General features: G+C 49.2%; 1 protein-coding gene across 4 annotated transcripts; it reads right to left on the minus strand.

The window, feature by feature from the left end:
- Positions 1 to 879: 879 nt before the first annotated feature.
- On the minus strand, positions 880 to 21322 carry CYTH2 (cytohesin 2). 4 transcript variants are annotated; one of them, XM_033169640.1, is made up of 12 exons: positions 21143 to 21322; positions 17434 to 17581; positions 15084 to 15150; positions 13700 to 13818; positions 13314 to 13394; positions 11701 to 11813; positions 10724 to 10872; positions 10260 to 10372; positions 5830 to 5908; positions 4830 to 4901; positions 3775 to 3929; positions 880 to 1255 (listed from the first exon to the last, which is right to left on the minus strand). In XM_033169640.1, coding segments are annotated over exons 1-12 (1185 nt in total). In that variant the 5' UTR covers positions 21144 to 21322; the 3' UTR covers positions 880 to 1167. The 4 variants fall into 4 exon arrangements, with proteins under 4 accessions (XP_033025531.1, XP_033025532.1, XP_033025530.1 ...); XM_033169639.1 differs by lacking the exon at positions 21143 to 21322 and adding an exon at positions 20977 to 21004 and having other exon boundaries at positions 882 to 1255; XM_033169638.1 differs by having other exon boundaries at positions 883 to 1255; positions 5830 to 5906; positions 10261 to 10372; positions 21080 to 21237.
- Between the last annotated feature and the right edge of the window lie 1635 nt (positions 21323 to 22957).

The following is a 22957-nucleotide window of genomic DNA, read 5'->3' on the forward strand; positions in this document are numbered from 1 at the left end:
CAATGGCAGTGACGGCAGTAAAGAGGGACTGGAGGTTTCTTCCGACCCCGCCCCCTGGCTGTGAAGAATCAAGAGCTGTCAAGTTACACAAATGTGCTGGCTATTCCTGCTGTAGAGGAACTGGGTAGTGTTTCGAAATTGTGTCAGTGTGCGCATTGCTTTGTCTGGCTCTCTGCTTCCCCCTCCTGGCTGTCAGTTATGCTCACTTCCTTTCGCAGAGCAAATGCCAACTTAACCGGGTGTAGCAGTACAGCCCTTGGTACTTAACTAGAGGCTCAGAGCCGGAATACTGGGAGACACAGTGTAGCTGGTTTGGCAACAGACTCTAAAGGGGTGGCCTACACCTTCAAGGAAATGGGTGTGGAACAGCTCTCCCGGGACTGTACCAGCACTAGAATGCAGGTGGGGGAAATCAGGGGACTGAATATTTCCCTGCAGTAAAAACAAAAACGAACCCCCCCCCCCCCAGAGAAAACTAGCATATCAGAGAGACACACTAGCTTACTCTTGCACAGGCTTTGCTTAGGTGTGCAGGGTGCCGTTTTTATGCAGTTGGCCAGGGGAAATGTGCAATTTCCCGCCTGCATTCTGAAGTGGTGCAGTCCTGAGATAGCTTTCCCATCTCCTTTTTCTTCTGAGCATGTAGACTGGCTCTAAATTGGGGAAGCATAAACAGGTATAATCGGAAGGCGGGGAACCTTCCCTTAATGTAGTCCCAGCGTGTCGCCCTCTCAGTCCAGGTGGGGTCAAGCGGCTGAGGGGGCTTCAAAGGCATCTGCCAGAGTCTGCTGGGGGCCTAAGACAAGAAACCGCTCAGAGAGGGAGAAGCTGCCCCCAAAACAGGAAGGCCCTCTTCAGACTCTTGCTGTCCCCGGCGCAGACAGTTCCAAAGTTCATGCCTCTCCCGCAGGCAAATCCCAGAAGGCCAAGTGGAAGCTCTGGAGACGTGAACTAGGGGGAGGCGGGCAGAGGGCGTCGGGTGTGCTGGCATGCCATCAGGCTGGCGGATTTTGCGTGGTGGTCCAACGATCCAAAGGAAAAGGGGGCAGGGGGTTGGCTGGTTGGTTTCATGGAGCTCAACGCAGGTGGGTTTGTCGGCAGGTCCTAGAGGGGATGCAGGAAGGTACAGCGAAGGGAGGGAGGAGGAGGGGCGGGAGGATCCTCGCTTCATGCCTGCTCCTGCTTCTGCTTCACCGAGATCCGTTTCTTGCGGGCGGCCAGCATCTCGTAAAATGGATCCACGCTCACAGCAGCCCTGGGAGGGGCAAAGGGAGGAACGGGGACAGGTAAGCCACCAATCAGGGAGTTGCCAGGTCATGCGTGGGGGAAAAGCCTCTGGCATTGCACAGCACTCCGCTCTGTCCCAGCTTGAAGCTGGTGTGGCACAGCACACCCGTGCTTTGGATGGGTCAAGGAGTGATGGGATTGGCGGAGTCTGGTCCGTCAGGAAGAACAGAGCACTGGCCCAACCTTGGTCTGCTGCCAGCAACCTGTCTGTCTCCCTGCTTGCATTCCATGCAGCCCATAAGGAACAAAATTAGGTAGCATATGGATCTTTGACAAAGTAAGCATGAATAACACTGGGGGGTGGGGCAGACCGCCTGCTCCCGATGATAGGAATGCTCCCTGCCACAGCTAGAAAGCAAGACTTCTGGTCTATTCCCTTCTTGGGAGAGGACTGTGATTCAACAGAGGAAATAAGGAAGTCCGGGGAGCCAGGATTCCTGGATTCTCTAGGCTAGGCCTGACAAACCTTTGACTCTCTAGATGTTGCTGAAATTGCAACTCCATCAACGCCGGCCACTTGCCCTGCTTGCTGTGGCTGATGGGAACTGCAGTTCAGCAACTTCTGGAGGGCCAGAGTCACTGTATCTGCTCCAGGTCAGTGGTCTGTAACTAGTAGCATGGGATTGACCCAAGTTACGTAGTAAGAGTAGTATAGAAATATTTGCTTGAAAGGGAGTAGAAAGCTGGGGCGGGGGAAGGAAAAAAAAAAGAGAGAGGGTGCAATTATGTTTGTTGTGGTCAGAGCAAAAGAGGAACATTTTGAGAAATCTGCTGCGTACCTCTGATTTTAGTGTAATGAGAAAGGGAGTCTGTGAAGTTGGGGGTTTTCCAAGTAAGGGTTAGAATGGGTGACTCACAATCTGTGTCGCTATTTCCAAAACAGCAAATGCATCACACCTAAGCTCCGCAGCAGCATCACGCTCTGACCGCAGCTGTTACACCACCCACCCTCTTAAGAAAGGAGGTGTCATGGCTACACTCTTAACACAACCCTTCTCAAATTGACACATTCTACTTAATTCTCATCTGATCAACCCCAAGTTTTCCTGCAATGCTGCTGCAGGTCAGATTTCTGAGGGAAATGCTTTAATTTCATTTTCATCTGAGAAAAAAAAATTAAGTTTAACCATCATTTAAAAGCTTTGTCCGATTCCTGATCTTAATGGCTGGGGGGAAATGAGCAAAGGGAATTTAAATGAATGTGCCAGCCTAGGGAGCAGGTCTCGGTTTGTAGCCCTAGGGTCTCTATGGCTATGTACCAGTTCTAACTTGCTCAGCTGCGATGGCTTTCTCCCTCCCTGCCCATCAACTCCTAGGAATCCTTGTAGAAGGACCACAGCTCGGTGGCAGAGCCTCTGCTTTGCATGCAGAAGGTGCGGAGTTCCATTCCTGGCAACTTCAGACAGGGCTGGGAGAGACTCCCTGCCTGAAACCCTGGAGAGTCGCTGCCAGTCAGTGTAGGCAGTACAGAGCTAGATAGGGCAATGGTCTGGTTCTGTATAAGGCAGCTTCCTACGCTCCCTGGGAATGTTAGATCTCCAGCAGCTTTGCCTCCCCTGAACACCATATCCCAAGCATTCTTTGGGAAAAGGCATCTCGTAAACCAGCATGTCCGCGATGCCAGATGTGCCCTGAAAAAGCTGGAGAGAGAAAACCAAAAACTGAATGAGGAAGACATGTATTGAAATGCTGGTCTTTTAATAAGTGGCTTGGGACCCACGTTGCAGCCTGGTCTAAGGTGGGCTGCGGCAGCATATAAATACCAGGGAGATTCGCCCGGCACCTTCATTATATATCTTTAGGCACTCGGCGAAAACGTTCCTCTTCAACCAGGCCTTTGGCCGATTCATATTTACAGCCTTTTAAATTTGTTTATTTGTGTGTGTGTGTGTGGGGGGGTATTCTTGGGTTGTTTCTGTTTCAATTATTTATGCTTTTAACTTATATTTTTACCATGTGAACCGCCCTGAGATCTTATGATGAAGGGAGAGAGATGAGTCTAATAAAGAAATAAATAAAAACAAATAATTTAAAAAAAAAGAAATTTTGGGGGGGAAATGGTCCCCGAATGCATTTTAAAATTAAAGCAGCTCCCCAAAAGGCTGAATTTAAAAAATCAAGGTATATTTCAGGTTGAGGTTAAGGGTGGGCCTGGGGAGCCTAAAGAGAGATGCCCTAGGGTAAGTGAGGTCTAGAAATCTGAATGAGGTGTGTCAAATTCTCCGGAAGTGAGTGTGGTATCTAAGGTTTTAAGAAGGGCTGCAGAACCGATGGCCCCCTCCAGGTATCTCTGGATGCTCAGCTCTCATCAGCCCCAGCCAGCACAGCCAATGACCAGGAGTGACGGCAGTTGCATGTCCAGCAACCTCCAGAGGACCACAGGTTCTCCATTCCCTGGCTAGAGATGCAGGAAGAAAATGCTGTTGATGGGGGTAGGATTCCCAGGACTCCCCCCCCCCCCCGAATGGAATGGTGCCTTATCCTCACTTGATGGATTTGATCCATTCATCCTTCTCCTCCTGTGTTGGCGCCGAAATGCGATAGACCATGTGGTTCCCCTCGACCACGCGCCCGTCTGCCTCCGTCTTGCAGGCTTTGATAAGCTGGCCCTTGTTGTTGGGAATGTAGAGCTCAAAGCAATTCTAAGAACAAAGAAAAGGGAGGAGAGAGAGAGAGAGAAGTCCCTGAGAATGGCAGGTGTCTGTGAGCAGCCTCACCCCCCGCGCCTCTCCAGCGGTTCAGAAAGGGGGCTGGGCAGGACACAGGAGGAAGGCGGCAGGTGGGGAGGCTGACCGCACGGGATCTCGCAACCCAGCAAGTGGACAGGAAAACACCATGGGATTAACGTTTTGTGTTTTCAAAAACTGCTGCTGTTACTATTAAGAGCTCCTCGCCGTTTTCTGTGACAGCAGAAAGGCGGAATGGAAGTTCCTCCCCCACCAAACAAAGGAAAAGTTAAAGCAGCAATTTGGTAACATCGTTAAATTGACGAGAGAGTTAAAATAATAATAACGAAAATAGGATTCTTAAATAACTGGAACTTGAGTGTCATATAAAAGGAGCTTTGGGAATTTCTACGAATGTATTTGGCTATATCTTAGTGTAGTTCCTGGGGAAATTCCTAACGTAGCTTAAATGCATGAAATTTAAAGGAATCTTTTGGATTTTTTTTTAAAAAAAGACAGAAGAGGAACGAGTAACAATTGCAATGCTGCAACCCAGTACAGTGGTGCCCCGCAAGACGAATGCCTCGCTAGACGAAAAACTCGCTAGACAAAGGCATTCGTCTAGCGGAAGGCTGCCCCGCAAGACGAATTTGTCTATGGGGCTGCCTCGCAAGACGAATTTTCTTTTCGTCTAGCGAAAACCGCGGTTTGCATTGGTGCTTCGCTAGATGAAAAAATCGCTAGATGAAAATACTCGCAGAACGAATTATTTTCGTCTAGCGAGGCACCACTGTAGTTATGCTGATTTTCATGGGGCATCAAATAAAAAAAACCACAGCCAAGATGCAAAAACAGCATACGGCAGTGCTAACTCACTGGTTTCCGAGGGTCTTCCACTTCCCGAATGCTCAAGTTCTCCAGAGGGATAATTCCTCTTGGTTCCTTGTCCTGTCAGCAGATTAAAGAGAGAGAGAGAGAGAGAGAGAGAGAGAGAGAGAGAGAGAGAGAGAGATGGAGCTGAAATGGAAGGTGTCTGAAACCTGAGCTGGGAAGGGAATGGAGGAGGAGGACAAGGGCCTGATCCAAGAAGATTTGGGGGAAGGGTGCAGCTCAGACCTCGGGGCTCCTCCAGCTTCAGCCCTCTGCCACTGCTGCAAACAAGCAGTTCTGGCACCTTCTTCAAGCATTGTAGCACTTAGTCTTGGCATGCCAGATGGCACTCCCGTTCTTTTATTTGTGGCTGAGCTTTTTTTTTGGGGGGGGTGGTGGGGGATGTGAAGGGTGGTGTGTTTGTTGCTAGTTCTGCTGACCCAGACAGGGCTGAACTTGCAAGAACAGGCTTCCTCAAACTCGGCCCTCCAGATGTTTTTGGCCTACAACTCCCATGATCCCTAGCTAGCAGGACCAGTGGTCAGGGGTGATGGGAATTGCAGTCTCAAAACACCTGGAGGGCCGAGTTTGAGGAAGCTTGTGCAAGACTATTCCCCGTGTCCTGCCCTCTCTCTGCCCGCATCTGTCCCAAGCAAAGAACTCTGGAGGAGCTGCTGTGCTCCAGGTTTGGGAATGGCCAAAGTTCAGCCGCAGAGCATTATCTGCTTTGCAGGCAGAAGGTCTCAGGTTCATTCCCTGGTTATCTCCAGGGCAGGGCTGGGAATGAGACCCCAGAGAGCCCCTGCCAGTCACTGTAGACAACAGTGAACTAGGTGGACCCACAAGGTCCGATTCAGTATAAGGCAGCTTCCTCCAGTGCCCTCGGTCGCTGTTCCTCCCGACCCAGGCCATTTGGCACTCTTGGGCTGGGGCTCTTGGGTGTCAGGTTGCTGGTTAAGGGTGGGAGCATGGGATGGGAGCAGGCGGGGAGAGAAACCATACTAACTGTTGTGTATTCAAAGTAATAGAGGCAGTTGTCAGTCAAGATGAACCAGCGTCTCTTCCACGTCTTCACTCGCCCTCCTGAAAGCAAAAGAGGGAGGGAGGGGGGAGGGATTTGTGCTCGCATTGATGCCTTTTCTTTCCGCCGCGAACCCTTCCCCACCCGTGGAGCCTCGGGGGCAGGAAGCCATGCTTACGGACAGAGCCAACGCAACGAAAAAGATTCAGCAGAAGTGTGAAAAGAGAAGGAAGCAAAACAAACAAACAAACAAACAAACCAAAAGCTGACAAGGGGAGGCAAACGACAAAGGGGAATCTGAAAATGGTACCCCAGCAAACACTCAAAGTAACCACAAAGCACAACTGCAAGTGTGGGGGGAAGTTCCTGTAGATTAGGAGTCTGTGGGATATATTCTTTCTTTCGTTCTTGTGTGGGCTTTGCTTTGCAAGCACTGGGTATCCCAGCAGGCGACTTTTGAGACGAAAGTGAGCAGTGGAGGGCTTGTGCCTCATTTAGCATCCTCTAAGGCAGCCTCCCAGCAAGTTATGTCCTGCTGTTTTGCAACTGGGGCAGGGGGCAGGGCTAGCCTTGTGGTGAGCCCTCCCACCCCCACCCCCTTTAAAAAGAAAACAGAGCTGCAATTTGAAATAGGCATTTCTGCCTCTAGGCAAGGTTCTTCCGGAAGAGGTGGGGGAAGACCTGCCGGCTTAGGATGCTTCCAATGCGTTTTCAACCTCTACAGGAGGCAGATTTTGCTGATGAACTGGGTTTTCCTGAATAAACACTTTGCATATCCAGTAAAAGGACTCCCGATGATATGGAGCTCCAGGGAACCGCCACCAGTTTCAGCATGCAAGGCAAGCGGTTGCTACAGGCTTGAAGGCCAACTACTTCTACAAAGCTCAGACATATCCCCAAATTCTTACTCCCAGATGCTTCCACAAAGCCAACAGACATTCCTGGCTTCAGGCAAGGTGTGTGAACGTCTAGCTGGAGGTGTCTCATATATGCCACTGGGAAAATGTTTCAGCACTTGGGGGATGCTGATTTTGGAAAAAATGCAGTTCATCCTGGACACCCCCCCTCTCTTTTAAGCTCCCCATTTCGATCCAAAACAAACACACACTTCCCTTCATTCAGCTCCTCCCACCTTACCCATTAAGATAGTAGACCTCTGTCTTTTGGATTCAGGGCCCCCCATTAACATGGGCCCCACTCTCCATTGTTTTCTTCTTTTTCTTTTTAATAAACACCTCCCACTTTCCTGCTTCTCTCTAGGGTGACCAGATGCAAGAGTGGGGAGGGCTCCTCTGCTTTTAAGAGTTACGAAGAGGGTATTTCAGCTAGGGATGCGAAGGCCTGTAAAAAAAACCTGGGAAAATTGCCCTTCCATTTCCCCACCCCTATTTGTTTCTGAAAAAAACTGTGCGTGAAATTTCTCAGTTTCCCTTGCTTTCTCCCATGCCTTCGCGGGTTAGGCTATGGGTTGCAGATATTCCTTCCCTCTTAGGGACCCCCAGAAGAGTGCTGTTGGAGCCCATTCACCATGGCCAATCAGATGCCTCTGGGGAGCCCTAAAGCAGGGCTTGAAAGCCACAGCCCTCTCTTGCTCTTGCTGTGGGCAGGTTGCACATAGTCATTTTCTGCAACAAGTAAGTACATAACAAGAGTTCTGCTGTTATCAGGCCTTTGGGATAGCCCAGCATTCTGCTTCCACAGGTAGGACATGAGCACAATAGTTCTTGAAAATTAGAGCTGCCCTTTCTCAGCACCATAATATACTTTCTGAGGTGCAGCGACTTGAATTACACCCAGCCTTCCAAGGGCAGTCGATTTATATGAAGGCTTTATGATATTGGCAGCTTTATTTCCAGTTTATTACCTAAGATCCTCAGCTAACGGTGTTTCTCAGACTTAAGTCCCCGGCTGTTGTTGGACTACAACTTCCGCCATCCCTAGCTAGCAGGACCAGTAGCCAGGGATGATGGGTGTTGTAGTCCATCAATAGCCGGAAACCCAAGTTTGAGAAACTCTGTATTAAAAGGTATGGTATACCTGTCCTCCAATGCATCTGGTCACCCTCTCTCAGATTTTCTCTCTGTCAGGATGCCACTACTGAATCCCGCTGAATTCCAACCCCCTCCCCCCCGCCTCCCCTCCAAAGAGCACCAGGCAAACCAGCTCTCGGCGGCAAAGCAAACATGCCCCCCTCTTCTCACCTACCTCCTGGGTTGGGGGGCAGAATTCAGACAGTGGAACAAATGTAGTCCGCGCCGTGGGACGGTGGAGGAGAGAGGGGGGTCAGGGCAGCAGTGGTGGGGAAAGAGGGGAGAAAGAGAGGTGGGGGGCCGGGGAGTCAGGATAGAGAGAATGGGGGTGAGAAAGAGAGTGAGAGAAAGAGAGAGAGAGAGAGAAAGAGAGAGGAAGAGAAGGAGAGAGAAAGAGAGAAAGGAGAACAAGTTACATCAACATAAGGTAGAAGTACATGGTCAAATCAAAAATCCTCCGACACAGACACAGGCATTTGGGGGCATCAGGAGTGGGGTGGGAGGGGCAGGCACAGGGGGGAAGGGCTTAAAATTTTATTGGGGTGGATGTAAGGTGATGGGCATCACTTGCCTAAATAACGTAGACCCCTAAACTCCAGCACGTCACAAGAAAACCTATTGCTAAAAGTGTAGATGAGGTTGGCATTAGTGATTGTAGGAATGGTTTTCCAAAACATCAGCCTCCGCAGGGAGCTGTGGTGGATCTTGACATCTTAACCAGGCCAGGGATCAGGGTTCCAAGTCCACTTCCTCCTCCTCCTTTTTTTTTTTTTTTTAAAAAAAGGTGTGTACATTATGCTCCCCACTTTTGTGTGGGGAGAAAGGGGGTTCCAAAAAATAACACTGCTTTCTTCAGACGCCTCCATCTTGAAGCCGTGCTGATTCGGCCTCCTAACACTTCCCCTCTTTGCTCTTGATTGGCTGGTCTCTAAGCCAAGGGCAGCCAATGGGCAACTGTGCTGTACTGGGGACCCCTCCCCATCAAGGGCGGAATACAGGAAAGGAGGATGTGGAGGTAATGAAACTTAAGGGCTTCCATGTTGCCCTCTGCTCTGAACAGGAGGCGTCTGAGGTGGAAGGCCTGCCCTCACTGAAGTGCTCTAAGTTTAGAAGAGCAGGGTCAAGCACGGCCACCCTCACGCCAATCCCCCTGTGGAGGACAGTGGATGGAGGTCTTGAATAGGGGCTCCCACAAGTCAGGACCCAGTAACTCACCTCCTATGCCTTGCCACCGCAAAGCTGCCACATTCTGCTTCTGGACAGCAGCAGCAGCCTATTTTGCACACCTAAATCGCCTCAAGGACAAATTGCAGCCCCGCCAGGCCGTATAAGGCCCTGGGCCTTGGAGTCTTCCATCTGAGTTACTTGTTTCTGGTGGGAGGATATGGCGTACGTTCCTCCCCCCCTCCCTTAGATAAAGAACCCCATTTCTGACCCATCTGGCCACCGCCTGCTGCTCTGAAACACAATCCTTGCCCACTTGTGGCTGTGTATCTATTACAGGGCTGCTTGGACAGCGGCACCCATGTTCTACAATTCAAGCTCGGCAGTGGCATCGCCGTTTTGGACGCACCTCACCCACAGACAGCTCAGTACTTGGGAAGCTGCCCGAGGCAACAGATCCAGCAAACAGTGTGTCTTGGGACTACAGAGATGTGAATGTTTTCTGGCAGAAGTTATTCGGGTGGGAATTTTACCAGTAACCCCTAACTCAATTCTGGGAACTTATTATGATTAAGGAGCAGATGAACGTCAGACACTGAACATGGGACCAGATTTAGGCTTCAGCATTCTGTAAATTCCATAGTGGCGGTGTTGGTGGTTTTTTCTTTTCTTTAAGAAGGCCACTTTCAAGCGCTTCAGGTTGGCTTGAAAACTTATCCACAGCCGCTGGTGAAATATTAAGGTGCCAGAGAGGAGGTTTAAGAGACATCTCAGACGCTGACTTCTCCCTACTTTTAGAGGGATTCCGAAATCCCAGCAGACCCCTCTCATCATCCTTCAGAGGAGATCCACCTCAATGAGGAGCTGGGGAGGGGGAAGGGAAGAGGAGGGAGGATCCCGGTTTCTGCCCGATCCTTGCAATCCGATGAGCAGTGGGTCCAAACGGGTCGTTATGTATTTGCTGGTGGGTGGGGGAGGGCTATTGGGGTGGGTTTCAGGAGGATCCCTTTGATCTGATGAAGAGAGAGGTCATGCTTTAAATGACACAACAGGCGGGTGGGGGGGAAGAGAGGAGAGCGCAGAGACGTGCAAAGATCGCGGGGGGAGCGGGTAGCGGTGGTGGTAGGGGGAGGGCAAGGGGAAGGGTAGCGGGGAACGGAAGGGGGGAGGAAAGAGACCACAGTATTTAAAGGGAGGTGTGGTGGTGGGGGGCACCTCTCACCCAGCTTGAGGAGCCAGCCCTCGCGGTCAGGGTTAAAGAACGTGTGGGTCAGGTCGTTCCCATCGTCCTCGGGGATCTTGAAGGGCTCGTTGCGGATGCTGTCGTACAGATTCTGGGGGGCGGGAGGGGAGGAAGGGGAGGAGTTACAGGCAGGATACAGCCCTTCCCAAGGCAGAGAGAAAGGGTGTGTGTGTTCGTGTGTGTTTTCAGTACAGCACCAAGACCACCAAAGATACAGCAGAGAAGACAAAATACCAGGTAGAAAAAGTGCTCATGACGAAGGGCATTTTTTTTGAAATCAAGAAGGTCAATGCGTCTCACGAGCAGGTGGAGGATTCCTGAGTAGTGAAGACGGTGGCGGCGGCCTCCCCCTCTCCCAGAAAAACACCCGAAGAACAAAACAGCAGGTCCATTGAGCCTCACCCCCCTCAGGCCTCCCCTCCCCCTCCGGCAGGCCTCTCACCCGCAGCAGCTCCTCAGGCAGGTCCCCTCCGTCGTTGATGCCGCGGTTCATGGTGATGAACCTCTCAACGGTGGGCTTGTCGCGGACGTTGGGATTGTGGAGGCTTGTGTTGAGCATGATCACTGCGAAGGAGAGGACGTAGCAGGTATCTGCGGCAGGGAGGGGAAAGAACAGAGGAAAAGAACTCAGTATCTGCCTCGGCACATCCATCTTGTGCAGCTAATTCTGCTTTGTGGCGGGGGGGGGGGGGCCCTAGCAGCCAGGCTGTCTTGCTCCCCCGCCAAGGCCCTGCTGATTTAGGTTGAAGCGGCAAAATATACAGATAAATAAAACGGCGCAAGCAACTATTTGTACTGATTTTTAATTGTACTGTATGTTTGTTGCTTCCTTCATTTCTTGTATACCGCATTTCATCAATCTGAGCAAAATAGAAGATGATAGAACAGAACACGAAATAAATGAAGCAGTAAGAATTAAGAATTAAAAACTGTGCAGCATCTAGGACATCTCATTACAATTGCTACCACAGGCAGAAAAAATCTTTTAGGTGGTCTGCCAAGACTCTCTCGATTTTTGCAGTGGTGCCTAGCATAATAAAACCTTTAATTCTATGAAATATTTGTGAGCGGTGTCAATTAAAGCCGATTGTTCTGCAGCTCTAACAGTTTTCTGACTGATTTCTGTGCTGATCCTACATAATACAGAGGAAGCAGTGCAACTGTGAATGGTTCTACTTCCGTCCTCAGCCAGAGTTTCCTTTGTTTGGCTTGTTTCCCAGCTTGTGCAAAGAGAGCACAAAGCAGCAGCAGGCAGATAGGTGAAGGAGGCTCGTTCCTCTCTTGCCTTATTAAGCCAATATAGGATTGCCTGAATGTGATCAATGGAACTGAATTTATCTTCCATCCCGGAGAACATAGGAGCCCCACAGCTCCTAGCACCAGATAAAGTCGCATCCCCTTTCCCAGAGAACCCAGTACCTGTGGACTGAAAGACTCCCGGGTTGCACAGGCAATACCGCTGGGCAAAGGCCTCCATCATACGGTCAATTTTCTGGGCTTCTCCTGGCAGTCGGAAACTCCACAGGAACTGCCTGGATTGGGTTTGGGGGGGGGGGAAGACGATGAACAGACAAAAGAATGATTTCAAGGTTGTGGGTTTGAGCTCCATGTTGAGCAAAAAAGATTCCAGCATTGCAGGAGGTCGGACTCGACGACCCTCGTGGTCCCTTCCAACTCTACAATTCTAAGCTTCTATGCCTACTCTGTAAATACTGTGCCTATACAGTGGTGCCTCGCAAGACGAAATTAATTCGTTCCGCGAGTCGTTTCGTATTGCGAAAAATTCGTTTTGCGAAGCACGACCATAGGAATGCATAGGAATTTAATTCCCATAGGAATGCATTGAAATTTTCGTCTTGCGAAGCACGACCATAGAAAAATTTGTCTTGCGAGTCACCTAAAAATTGCAAAACCCTTTCGTCTAGTGAGTTTTTCGTTGTGCGAGGCATTTGTCTTGCGAGGTACCATTGTACTTATTCTCAGTATGTAATACTCTGCAATCTTGTTTATGCAAGTTAATGCAAATACAGTGGTACCTCGGGTTACAAACACTTCGGGTTACAGACTCCGCTAACCCGGAAGTAGTGCCTTGGGTTAAGAACTTTGCCCCAGGATGAGAACAGAAATCGCGCACTGGTGGCGCGGCGGCAGCAGGAGGCCCCATTAGCTAAAGCGATACCTCAGGTTAAGAACTGTTTCAGGTTCAGAACAGACCTCCAGAATGAATTAAGTTCGTAACCAGAGGTGCCACTGTATAACAGAATGGACCTCCAGGACACTGTTGTAATTGATGACTTTCTAGCCCCCTTTTTAGCTCTACTACTCTGATTTTTTTTTTTGCGTGTGGAAGGAAACATTGCTGTTGAAAAGAAATGCCCGAAAGCCTCATTACGGTGCCATTCATTGCTGCTTTCCTGTGGTGAAGCAGCTTTCCAATGAAGGTGCCCGATATAGTCACATTTACAAAAGAACTATGCACGTGCAGCTAACAGAATTCTGTGTACCGGGTATAAAAAAAGCTGCGCTCAAGGAGAACGGGAGGGACACGTGACTGCACAGGAGGTTTCTCTCTCTCATAGATAAGGCTGCACACCCAGCATGCATTTAAAGCACATGACTTCCCTCAAGGGATGCTGGGAACTGTAGTTTGTTAAGGGTGCCTGGAATCGTAGCTCTGTGAGGGGTAAGCTGCAGTCCCCAAGAATTCTTGAGGGAAGTCGTGTGCTTTAAATGTATGGTGTGTACAAAGCCTGAGCGTACAAGGACGCCGCCATGTCTTCTTTGCTTGTGGCCACGTGGTGTGTCTGTGGGAAGGCAACTGCTACACTTCAAGACTGGGATTTATTTTTGAGGCAGAGGAACAGAGGGTTGAGGAAAACGCCACTTTGCTGGTCCCATTCCCGCCTCCTCCCCTCCCCCCCCCCCAGCACAGGAAGGGGGAAGGCGAGAGCCTGCAGCTAAAAGGCTGGGAAAACCTACTCCAGCAGGCCAGGGCTCCCTACTCTAGAGGAGGGCTGAGGATTCCCACTCACCTGAGCGCCTGCACAAGGTTGAGGTCAGTAAATTCATGCAAATCGACAAAGGCGTGGAGTACTGCGATGTTAAACTCCTCCCTGAATAAAAGGTGGAGAGAGCTACAGTTAAGACCTCCCCTTTCACCTGTATTCAAAAGTAGCAAAAGCCGCACCTCCACCCTTCTCCTCCTGACTCTCCCTTTGAACCCACCTCACTCGGCAAGGCCCACACCCTTGTTTCTCTCCTGCTGACTACACTCCCTCTGCTAGGTGAAGCTACTTCTCATCCCATCCCTATGATCCTTTCCCAGGTCCGGGAGACTCCAAAGCTCCACCACCACGGGGGGTTATTAAATGGTCACTTCTTTGAGGCTATTCCTCCCACATTCCCCGTCCCTTCTCACCGCTCGCCCAGGTAGTCGCCAATGGCCGTCTTGTTGAGTCCTTCCCCTTTGTAGAGGAAGCGGGCAATGTCCTCGGGGGTGGAGCGCAGCAGTTCATTTTCCACCAGGAACTGGATTCCCTGCAAAAACAAAACAAAACAGAGAAGCTTAGAAATGTAGGACTCGGAACTCAAGCATGCCCCCAACCTAACAAAACATTTAAGTCATAGAGATACTTCCCAGAGAGTACTTGGGAGGACTGGCTCCCTAACCCACTATATTGCAATTCTGAGGCAATAGCAGAGAACTCAGGATTCACAATTCTCCTGTCCAGCAAAAAAGAAACGAAGTTTTTGCTACCTTTGCACAGGGGTGGGAACAGCGGGCCTTTCAGATGCTGTTGGACTCCAACTCCCATCAGTCCCTGCAAGCATGGCCAATGGCCAGGGATGATGAGAACTGTAGTTTAGCAACATACAAAGGGCCACCATGTTTCCTATGCTACAAACCCCAGAACAGAAGCAGACAACCTGCACCCCTTGGCCTAATTTCAAAAGCGGTCATTTCTGACCTCTGTCAAGTGTCCATTTCCTGTCAATCCACTGAGGGAGGGAGGAAAAGCCAGGAGAGGGGGAAAGAAAGGGAGGGGGCAGAAAGATAGCCGAGGTGGCGGCAGAGAGCGGGGGGAGGGACTCCATCCCACTTGTGACTCTAGCCCTGCCCTCACTTATCATGCAGTTCTTGAGAGATTAGCCCCCACCCAACCACCTGCCAATCACATGCCATTTATGATTCATCATTTCCTGAGGCGACTCTACGAGGCATTTCCGAACACAATTCAAAGTGTTAGTGCTGACCTTTAAAGCCCTAAATGGCCTTGGTCCAGTATACCTGAAGAAGCATCTCCACCCCCATCGTTCAGCCCGGACACTGAGGTCCAGCTCTGAGGGCCTTCTGGCGGTTCCCTCCCTGTGAGAAGTGAGGTTACAGGGAACCAGGCAGAGGGCCTTCTCAGTAGTGGCGCCCGCCCTGTGGAATGCCCTCCCACCACATGCCAAAGAGAAAAACAATTACCAGACTTTTAGAAGACATCTGAAGGCATCTGAAGTTTAGGAAAGCTTTTAATGTTTGACAGACTACTGTATTTTAATATTCTGTTGGAAGCCGCCCAGAGTGGCTGGGGAAACCCAGCCAGATGGGCGGGGTATGTATAAGTAAGCAAGTAAGTAAGTAAATATGCCTGATCGATGTCAGAATCCAGCTGCTGCATGAGAACAATAACCATCACCACAGCCGGGGGACGGCGACTGTGTTCTGCCTGTTCCAGGTGGATGGCTGAAGGTGATACATATATTTGGGACCAGAAACAGTCACTGCATGCACCCCCCCACCCCCAGCCACCTACTTTTTTGGGATCCATGTTGAATTTCTTGCGGCCCATCCCCATCTTCCGGTTTCTCTGGAGTGTTTTACTGTACAAGACAAGGAAGTGCACCCATCATTCCTTTGGCCCTTGAAAGAACAAAGGGGCTGCAAACCTCTAGAATCAAATGGAAACTCTGGGGAAGTGTACATGCTACACGTCCTTCTGAGACTCTGCACCATCGCGGACTGCAGGTGTACGGTGGGCTTGCAGGTCTGAATGTTTCCCCTGGAGAGCAATGTTTCAGGGAGACAGCTGGGCCAGAACCTTATTCTGTCCTGGTGGAATTGTCCAAACATGCCACTTCCCACCTGCACTCCAAAAGTGGTACTGCCAGTCTCAGAAGGACTGTGTCACATGCTTACCCTAAGCGTCCAACCTGGCTCTAAACGATGGATTATCAGAGGTGACACTCTGTCAGGGGACCACCAGGGGTCAGCAGAGAGCACAATGAGGGGGTGAGAGGGGTCTCGGATGCTGAGGTTTCCGAGCAACACCTGGAGAGTTTGAGCACATTATGCAACAGGGAACAGGGTGGAGTGGTGGAGGGGCTGTCAGATTCTAGAGAGCCTGAATGCCACCTGAGCAGCTCGGGAACAGAGGGGGAGGTGGCAGGCCTGTCGCCTCAACAAGGTAGGGTAATCAAACGGAAGGAAAAGAGGAGATTTGGGGTTCCCCAACTACTGTGTTGGAGGTGTTCCCGGTGAGCGCCATTTCCGGAATCTGAAAGTGACTGAATGGACGTGAGAACTTTAGCTCTGACTTGTACATATTTGTATAATAAAGCAATGTAAATATACAGAACAGGGAGTCGAGAGCCGTTACTCGTGGGAAGCACCACTAAGCCCTGACACGCTCTTTACCGTGACAGGCACAGTAGCAGACACTGAACCATCTCTCGAAAAATGAAATAAGGTGGTAAGAACTGCCTTGTGCCACAGCCAACCAAAGAGCCATTATGGCCGGTGCCTGGTTTCCAACACTGCCTGCCTGGCAGTTCACAAGCCCTTGTAAAAGTGGTGAAGTTCACAAGCACTTGTAAACGGCAAAATGGAGCCAGAGAACTCATTTGCTTACCCTCTGTTACTCATTAAGCAGGTAAGGGAAGTTCTAACTTGAGGCTGGCATTGAATCAGGATGTGTTCACAGCATGGTCACCATGAGGTTCTATGGGACCCTCTACAAGGAGGTACATTTTCCCCAGCATGTACCTTGCATAGAAAGGGTACTGTAGCCTAAGGTTTCTGGGATATTTCTCTGATAGTTTAACATGGTCTCTAGCAGCTGTTGGAAGAGAGGAAACCTCCTACACAAACAAGTATTTTTATTGAGGCTAGTGTTTTGAATGAATAGCAACCCCTTTTCAATATAATATAAACATGCATTTATGTTTGTGGAGCTCAGTAAGTGTATTTCCGCACACCTGGAGGCATCTCCACTCCTGGCTTCAATTAGGGCTGCAACCTAATCAAAGTCATTTTAATCCATTAATCACCTGAGTTTTAGCTGATTAATTGACTAAGCTTTTAATTACATTTGCATATGGGGGAAACAATTATTTCTGAGGCAAAGACGTACGTGTGAGCAGAGGAAAGCTTTCTTTAAAGATGGTTGCTTGCCATTTGCAGTTTTTTTTTAAAAAACCTCTTGTATTCACACACACAAACACACACATTTAAATATATGCTGCCCGATTCCTAAGGGACATCCTTTTGGTCAACTGACAGTTTGTTTCCCCCCCCCCCAACATGGAGTAATCTAACTGATTAATGGATTAAATGTTGCAAGAAAATCCCAGGCAATCAAAGAATGGCAGGCAAGGAGGTACTGGGATTAGCACATTCTGAGCTTGAATGCAGATGCTGCAGGAATGAGGTTAGTTGCTGCCAGAAAGGCTTGTCCTGGCACCATGATATAAACAACATTCTGGAAGCGGCCACTCTCTTTACTGCAGCCCTCCAGATGTTATTGCACTCCAACTCCCATCAGCTTCGGTCAGTGTTGCCGATGGTCAGGGATGATGCAAGTTGTAGTCCTGCAGGATCTGGAGTGCCGCAGGTTCCCCACGCATATTGTTAAGGAACCTCTGACCAGTGGCCAAGGCAGGGCCATGTCCAAGTACACAGGAGACTGTTTCATACACCCAGACCATTGATCCATCTTGCTCAGTACTGTCTACACTGACTGGCAGCAGCTCTCCAGGGCTTCAGGCAGCAAGTCTTTCTCAGCCCTATCTGGAGACACTGGGGACGGAGCAAGCAAGGGACCTTTAGCACAAAAGTGAGATGCTCTACCAGCAAGCTGCTGCCTGTAAAAGGAGGGAATCTCTCACCTTCCCTCGTTGGCTTCCAGCCCCTCCACCTCATTCATGGCTTCGCTGAGCTCATCTCGCAGCCGCTGGATTTCCACCAGGAGCTCCTGCTTCCGCCGGCGGATGTTGTCCAACTCTAGCCTCTCCTCCGGCGTCAGGTCTGGAGGCACTGGGGCAGGGGGGGAGAAGATGGGAAGAAGTGTAATATTCTAGCCATTTTGATCACACACCCTGCTGGTGGCAATGGAAGCTGCAGCATGGAGGTGGGCACCAAGTCAGAGGATACAGTGGGCACGGAGTCAGCTTTGCACCCTGGAAGACCAGTGTTATAAGTCAAGCAAGGAGCCTATGCTAGTCGAGAAAGGCTCCCCACTCCTCTCTCCAACTCACAGAGGGTGATGGGGTGCAGAGCCAGTGTATTCCTCCCCCACCGCTATCCCTCATTGTGGGAGGGATCAGAATGCCTAGATAGGGTCGGAGGCAGATAAGCATGGTAAAGAAATAGAAAAAGCATAGAAAGGGGGTTCCATATGGCAGGTTAGGGGTAACTAATACTTTAGATGGTTCATGGGATTGGCGAAGAAGGAAGAACTGCTCCAGAACCGGGTGGGAATTCCATTTCTATGTCTGCTGTACAATCCCATCCTACAGAAACCACTTTGACATATAAGCAGCACATAAATAAATAAACCTTACTTGGAAGTGCCAGTGAGTTCACTGGTAAATTAACTTCCAGATAGAACTGCAGCCTTCCAGATAGGACTCCCAGTCCAAAGGATGGCTTTTCCCCATTTGAACCTGCCCAGATCCTTCTTTGCATGCCACTTCCAGGGGAGGTCTAGAGGATGGTGACAAGAAAATGGGCCTTTTCTGCAGCAGCCCCCCCCCCCATTTATGAAATGCTTTCCCCAGGGAGACCTGCCTGGAGCCAACCTTGTTATTGTTTCAGCACCAGGCAGCGGACAGCACCAACGAGATGATATTTTACTGTTACATCTTTTAAAAATAACGCTGATGCAATTTTATCATTGTATTTTTTACTTTGGCTGTAAAATTCTTTGGGATTTCTTCAGTAAGAAGAGATGTATGGATTTAATAATCCCAAACCTCCAAGTTTATTCTCTGGATCGGATAAAGCTTGTACACTGGAGAACACACATTCAATTAACTTATTACCACCCCAATCACATTAATAATCATCCCCATTCAGTGAGGACTGAGGAGCAAAGTGTGATCTGAGTTAGTGGCCGCAAACGTCTGGATGTGGAAGGTGATAGTGCTTCCAGTTTCATAATGTGGTGTAGCAATCAAGAGATGGACTTGTGAATCTCCCGCAGCCTCCAGTCTTCAATATAAGGACAGCAATACTAGACCACATACCACACAAGACAGTTGCATGGCCTGTTGCTGCCTGTAGGCCCAAAGTATCAAACCACAAAAGGAGCTGGCCATTGCATGATTCATCTCTCTGGGCCTGTCTCCTTCCTAATCAGCCTCTGGTGGTAATCAGGGAAAGAAGTTAGTAATTCTTCCCATTCTCGGAGCTGGGTGTGACTGGATCATCCAAACACTCCCAATACCCAGATGTGACAAAATTACCTGTCCTCAGATGAGACAGCGTGGTGTTGCAGTTAACGCGCCACACTAGGACTAAGAGATCTAGGTCACCCCCTGGGTGACTTTGGGCCACTTACTATCTCTCAGTGAAAATAGGTGCATGTGAAAAAGAACTAGGTAGGCTGCCTCAAGCCCCTTGACGGGAAGATAGGATATTAAACAAATAAATAAATGAGCTTTGCATGAGCTGCTTCCTCCAAGATGGCTTCCTTTGAAACATTTACTTATTTATCTTATTTATACTGGCTGCCCAATAACGTAGTTCTCTGGGTATCTCACAAATATAAAAATGAAACTATCATAAAAAAAACTGCTGCAGCGTAAACATTTCCAGCAGAGAAAGACCTAAAAGCAAAGCTGCGGCATGACACACCGTGAAAGCAGTGGGATAAAGCAAGACCGCAGGTTCAAAAAGCCTGGTTTTAAAAGTCCTTCACCTAGTTCTGAAGAAACCATAAGGAAGGTGCCAGGCGGGCTTCTCTCTAGAGGCTACCCCACAACCAGGGCGCCATCACCAGGGAGACGGGCTCTCCTGAGTAGCCTCACTTAACCTGAGTCACATTCACACCACTCATGTAAAGTAAAGCAATGTGATGCTACTTTAACCTGCCATGGCCTCCCACAAACAACCCTGGGAAGTGTAGTTTATTAAGGGTTGCTGAGAGTTGTCCAGAGATCTCCATATTCTCCTTGCTGAGTGACAATGACCAGAGTTCCCTGTGAAGAGGGAATGAGTTGCTGGGAACTGTTGCTTTGTGAGGGGATTATGGGAGATTTCCTAACAACTCCCAGCGCCATCAGCAAACTACACTTCCCAAGATTCCTTGCAGGAGGCCATGACTGTTTAAAGTGGCATCACAGCGCTCTAAATGTGTGGTGGGGATGTGGGCCCTGGTGAGGACCTTCAGAGCAAGGGAGCTACACTTGGCACAGTAGCTCTTGCAGAATAACGGTGTATATGCCACAGATAGCCTTTTGAGATAGGGTTGTTCTTATTCTTAAATGCAGTAAAACTAAGCTGCTTTTTTTACCTCTGTGTTTGTAATGCAAATTATGTCTTGATTTTTAAATTAAATTCATTTCAATTAAAAGCAGTGGGGGGAGGAGGAGGAGGGAGGAATATGTTCCTTATCTCTCAGGAGCTGCTGGGGGCAGGGGAAGAAATGCACTGTAAGGGAACCTGAGGTGACACAAGTTCAGAAGCACTTACATAAACTCCCGAGCGCAATTAATCAGCGGCACTAATAATTAATTGTGCTCACACTGAGCTTTCATCCAACACTGGGTTCACAAAAGAACTTCAAAATAATAAAATAATATATATATATATATAAAGAATCAATTTATTGTTCTTGGTAATAATGATGGCTGACCTTCCTGTGGACTGCAAATAAAAGGCAGCCCCTCCAAGAGATAAGATCCTCTCTGACTCATTTTGCAAATATTCCTCCACCCCCGCAGAATGTTTAGCCCCGGGACACAGACACCCCTCCCCCCCAAAGAGAAATGGTACAGACCATTATTTAAATTATTGTAACTTTTCTTTTTTTTAAGTCTTCCCTCCTCCTCCAACTGAAATGGCTCTGCCGGTTAACGCCACCCCCCCACTCAGCTAAGTGGTACGACCCACACGCCCCCTCCTTTCATTGTAATAGGCACTCCCAGCTGCTCACGGCAATGGTACATCCCAATTTCCCCCCACCACTACAATGGTACAGCCTTAAAAAAACAAAAAACCACCGCCCTGACAATCGAATACTGCACATCGGGTATGGGTCACGTCACCAGATCCATACAATTTTCATGTCTCCCCCTTAAATAAAATGAGACGGCCCACTCGCACATCTCCCCCTGTCACTGGAATGGTTCAGCCCAGCCCCACCCCTCTTTGTAAGGGATCGGCCCCGCCCCCTAGTCTTCTTGCTCAGAATGGCTCGGCCCGCCTACCCGCTTTTCCCATTGTAGTTACTGGACGGGTCTCACAATGCTACCTTCCGCCTGCCTCGCCCTTGTTTAAGCTTCCCCGTGGCCGGGTCTCAGGGGTCCCTACCATAGATGCCGTCCTCCATGGTGACCAGAGTGCCCCTAAAGGGGAGAAATGAGAGCTCCTCACTTTCTCCGTGTCTCCTTTCTTCGGGGCTCTCAACGGCTGCGCCTTCCTCCCGCAGCAGCCTGCTCCTGCACTGAAAGGAACGTTCCGCCCCGTGCGAAGGGCGTAGCCAATAGGAAAACAGAGATCCCGCGGAACGCCAGTTGACAGCTCGGAGAGGGAGCCAATAGAAATGGCGTGCTTTTTCTCAGAATTGGGATGTACGTCCATTTCAACCAATGGGTACCCCCATGATGATATTGACAGGGGAGTTATTCAATGAAATCTGGGACTTCTCCTAACAGCCCGCCCGATATCCTTCTGTGGATATGCAGTCGACGCTATAGACTTTCAGCTGTCCCACCCTGTACACTACCTAGAAAGCAGAGTGATAACTCAAAATGTGTGAGAGGGCGCTTCTTGGTTCCTTTCCACGCTATTTCCTTCCGTGGGAAACAACGAAGAACGTGAGCCTTTTCGTGGACCATTGATTATGCAGTAGGACAGCCAAACAAAAGGCAGCGCCAGATAGAGGAGTCCGTCATGTCCTTTATATCTCAGGCCTTATTTCACGCGATAAAGATAACTCGTGTGTAGCTTTTAAACGTTTTGAAACACAAAATCCACACTGGCAGCAGCGCAAATGCAGCCCATTCCCACATCGCTGGTTGGTTTGATTAAGTATAGGTGGCCGCGGGGTGGGGAGCGGTTTACTACAGCCCAGCAATATAGCCTGCTGTATTAGTTATAGGCCGGGGTGGTTTGCATTTGCAGCCCCAAATTCCCCATGCAAAACGCTTGATCGTCGAATTTCCCCTTAAGCCTTCGTGCCAAAATCCAGTTCTCGGTTGCATAACTGCAACGACGCCCCACTGGCTTCCATGCAGCACTGCTACGGCTTTATGTAAAAATCCCTACCCACACCCACCCTGCCAACGATCAGGGTTAAAAAAAAGAAAGCACGACATTCTTCTCTCGTGGGAGGACACGCCCAGTCTCAGGTATGCTAGTATCCTCGATTTCTCCGTTTGTTTCTTCTTGGCAGCTCTCACTTCTGCCCGAGGGTAGGAAGAATATTATTCCAGTTTTAAACCCGGAAATCCGATATCCGTTTGAGAATCTATACGGCACAAGTCTATGCACTCCAAAAGATACCCTTGGTGTCCCGCCCTCGTTGCTTTATTGTCAGTCATGGCGAGTGATGTGCAAAGAAGCCAATAAGAGAGTGATAGAAGGCTCTGCCTTGACGCATGGCCAACGGAGCGGACTAGAAAGGAAACACGCTGTTGCTAAGAGGGGCCTAGACCTCAGCATGCTGCCTTACCTAGTAATTCAGTTGGATAAAGCCTCTTTATGAATATTAAAAATACAAAAAAGTCGTGCTGTACCTTAAAGACCAACACACATATTTAGGCATGAGCTTTTGTGGACCACAAAGTCCACTGCATCAGAGTCAAGAAGTCAATATCCTCAGTTGCTGGTGATGTGGGAAAACTCTTGAGGCCCATTGTACAGCCAAATCCCTTTTATTCACCAGCAATGACAAGTGACACCTGAAAATTCTCCAAGAAGCAACGTTTTATTTCTTACTTGTGTAGAAAAGGTTACAGCAAACAATCAAGAAACCTATCAAAGGCTACAACCTCAGTCTTTTTTACACACAGTTTATATAGCAATACAGGCTAGACACCCTAACCACACATACAGGTGTTTCCACACTTGAACTATCTAGGCATTTTCATGTTTATACATCTAAAGGTCAAGCCTTTGCACATGTCTATAGCTTTCATTTACACACTTCTCTGTTCTTTCTTGGTTCCTCTCTTAAAACTTGCATGA

The sequence above is a fragment of the Lacerta agilis genome, chromosome 14, assembly GCF_009819535.1.
Source record: "Lacerta agilis isolate rLacAgi1 chromosome 14, rLacAgi1.pri, whole genome shotgun sequence".
NCBI classification, from domain to species: domain Eukaryota; kingdom Metazoa; phylum Chordata; class Lepidosauria; order Squamata; family Lacertidae; genus Lacerta; species Lacerta agilis.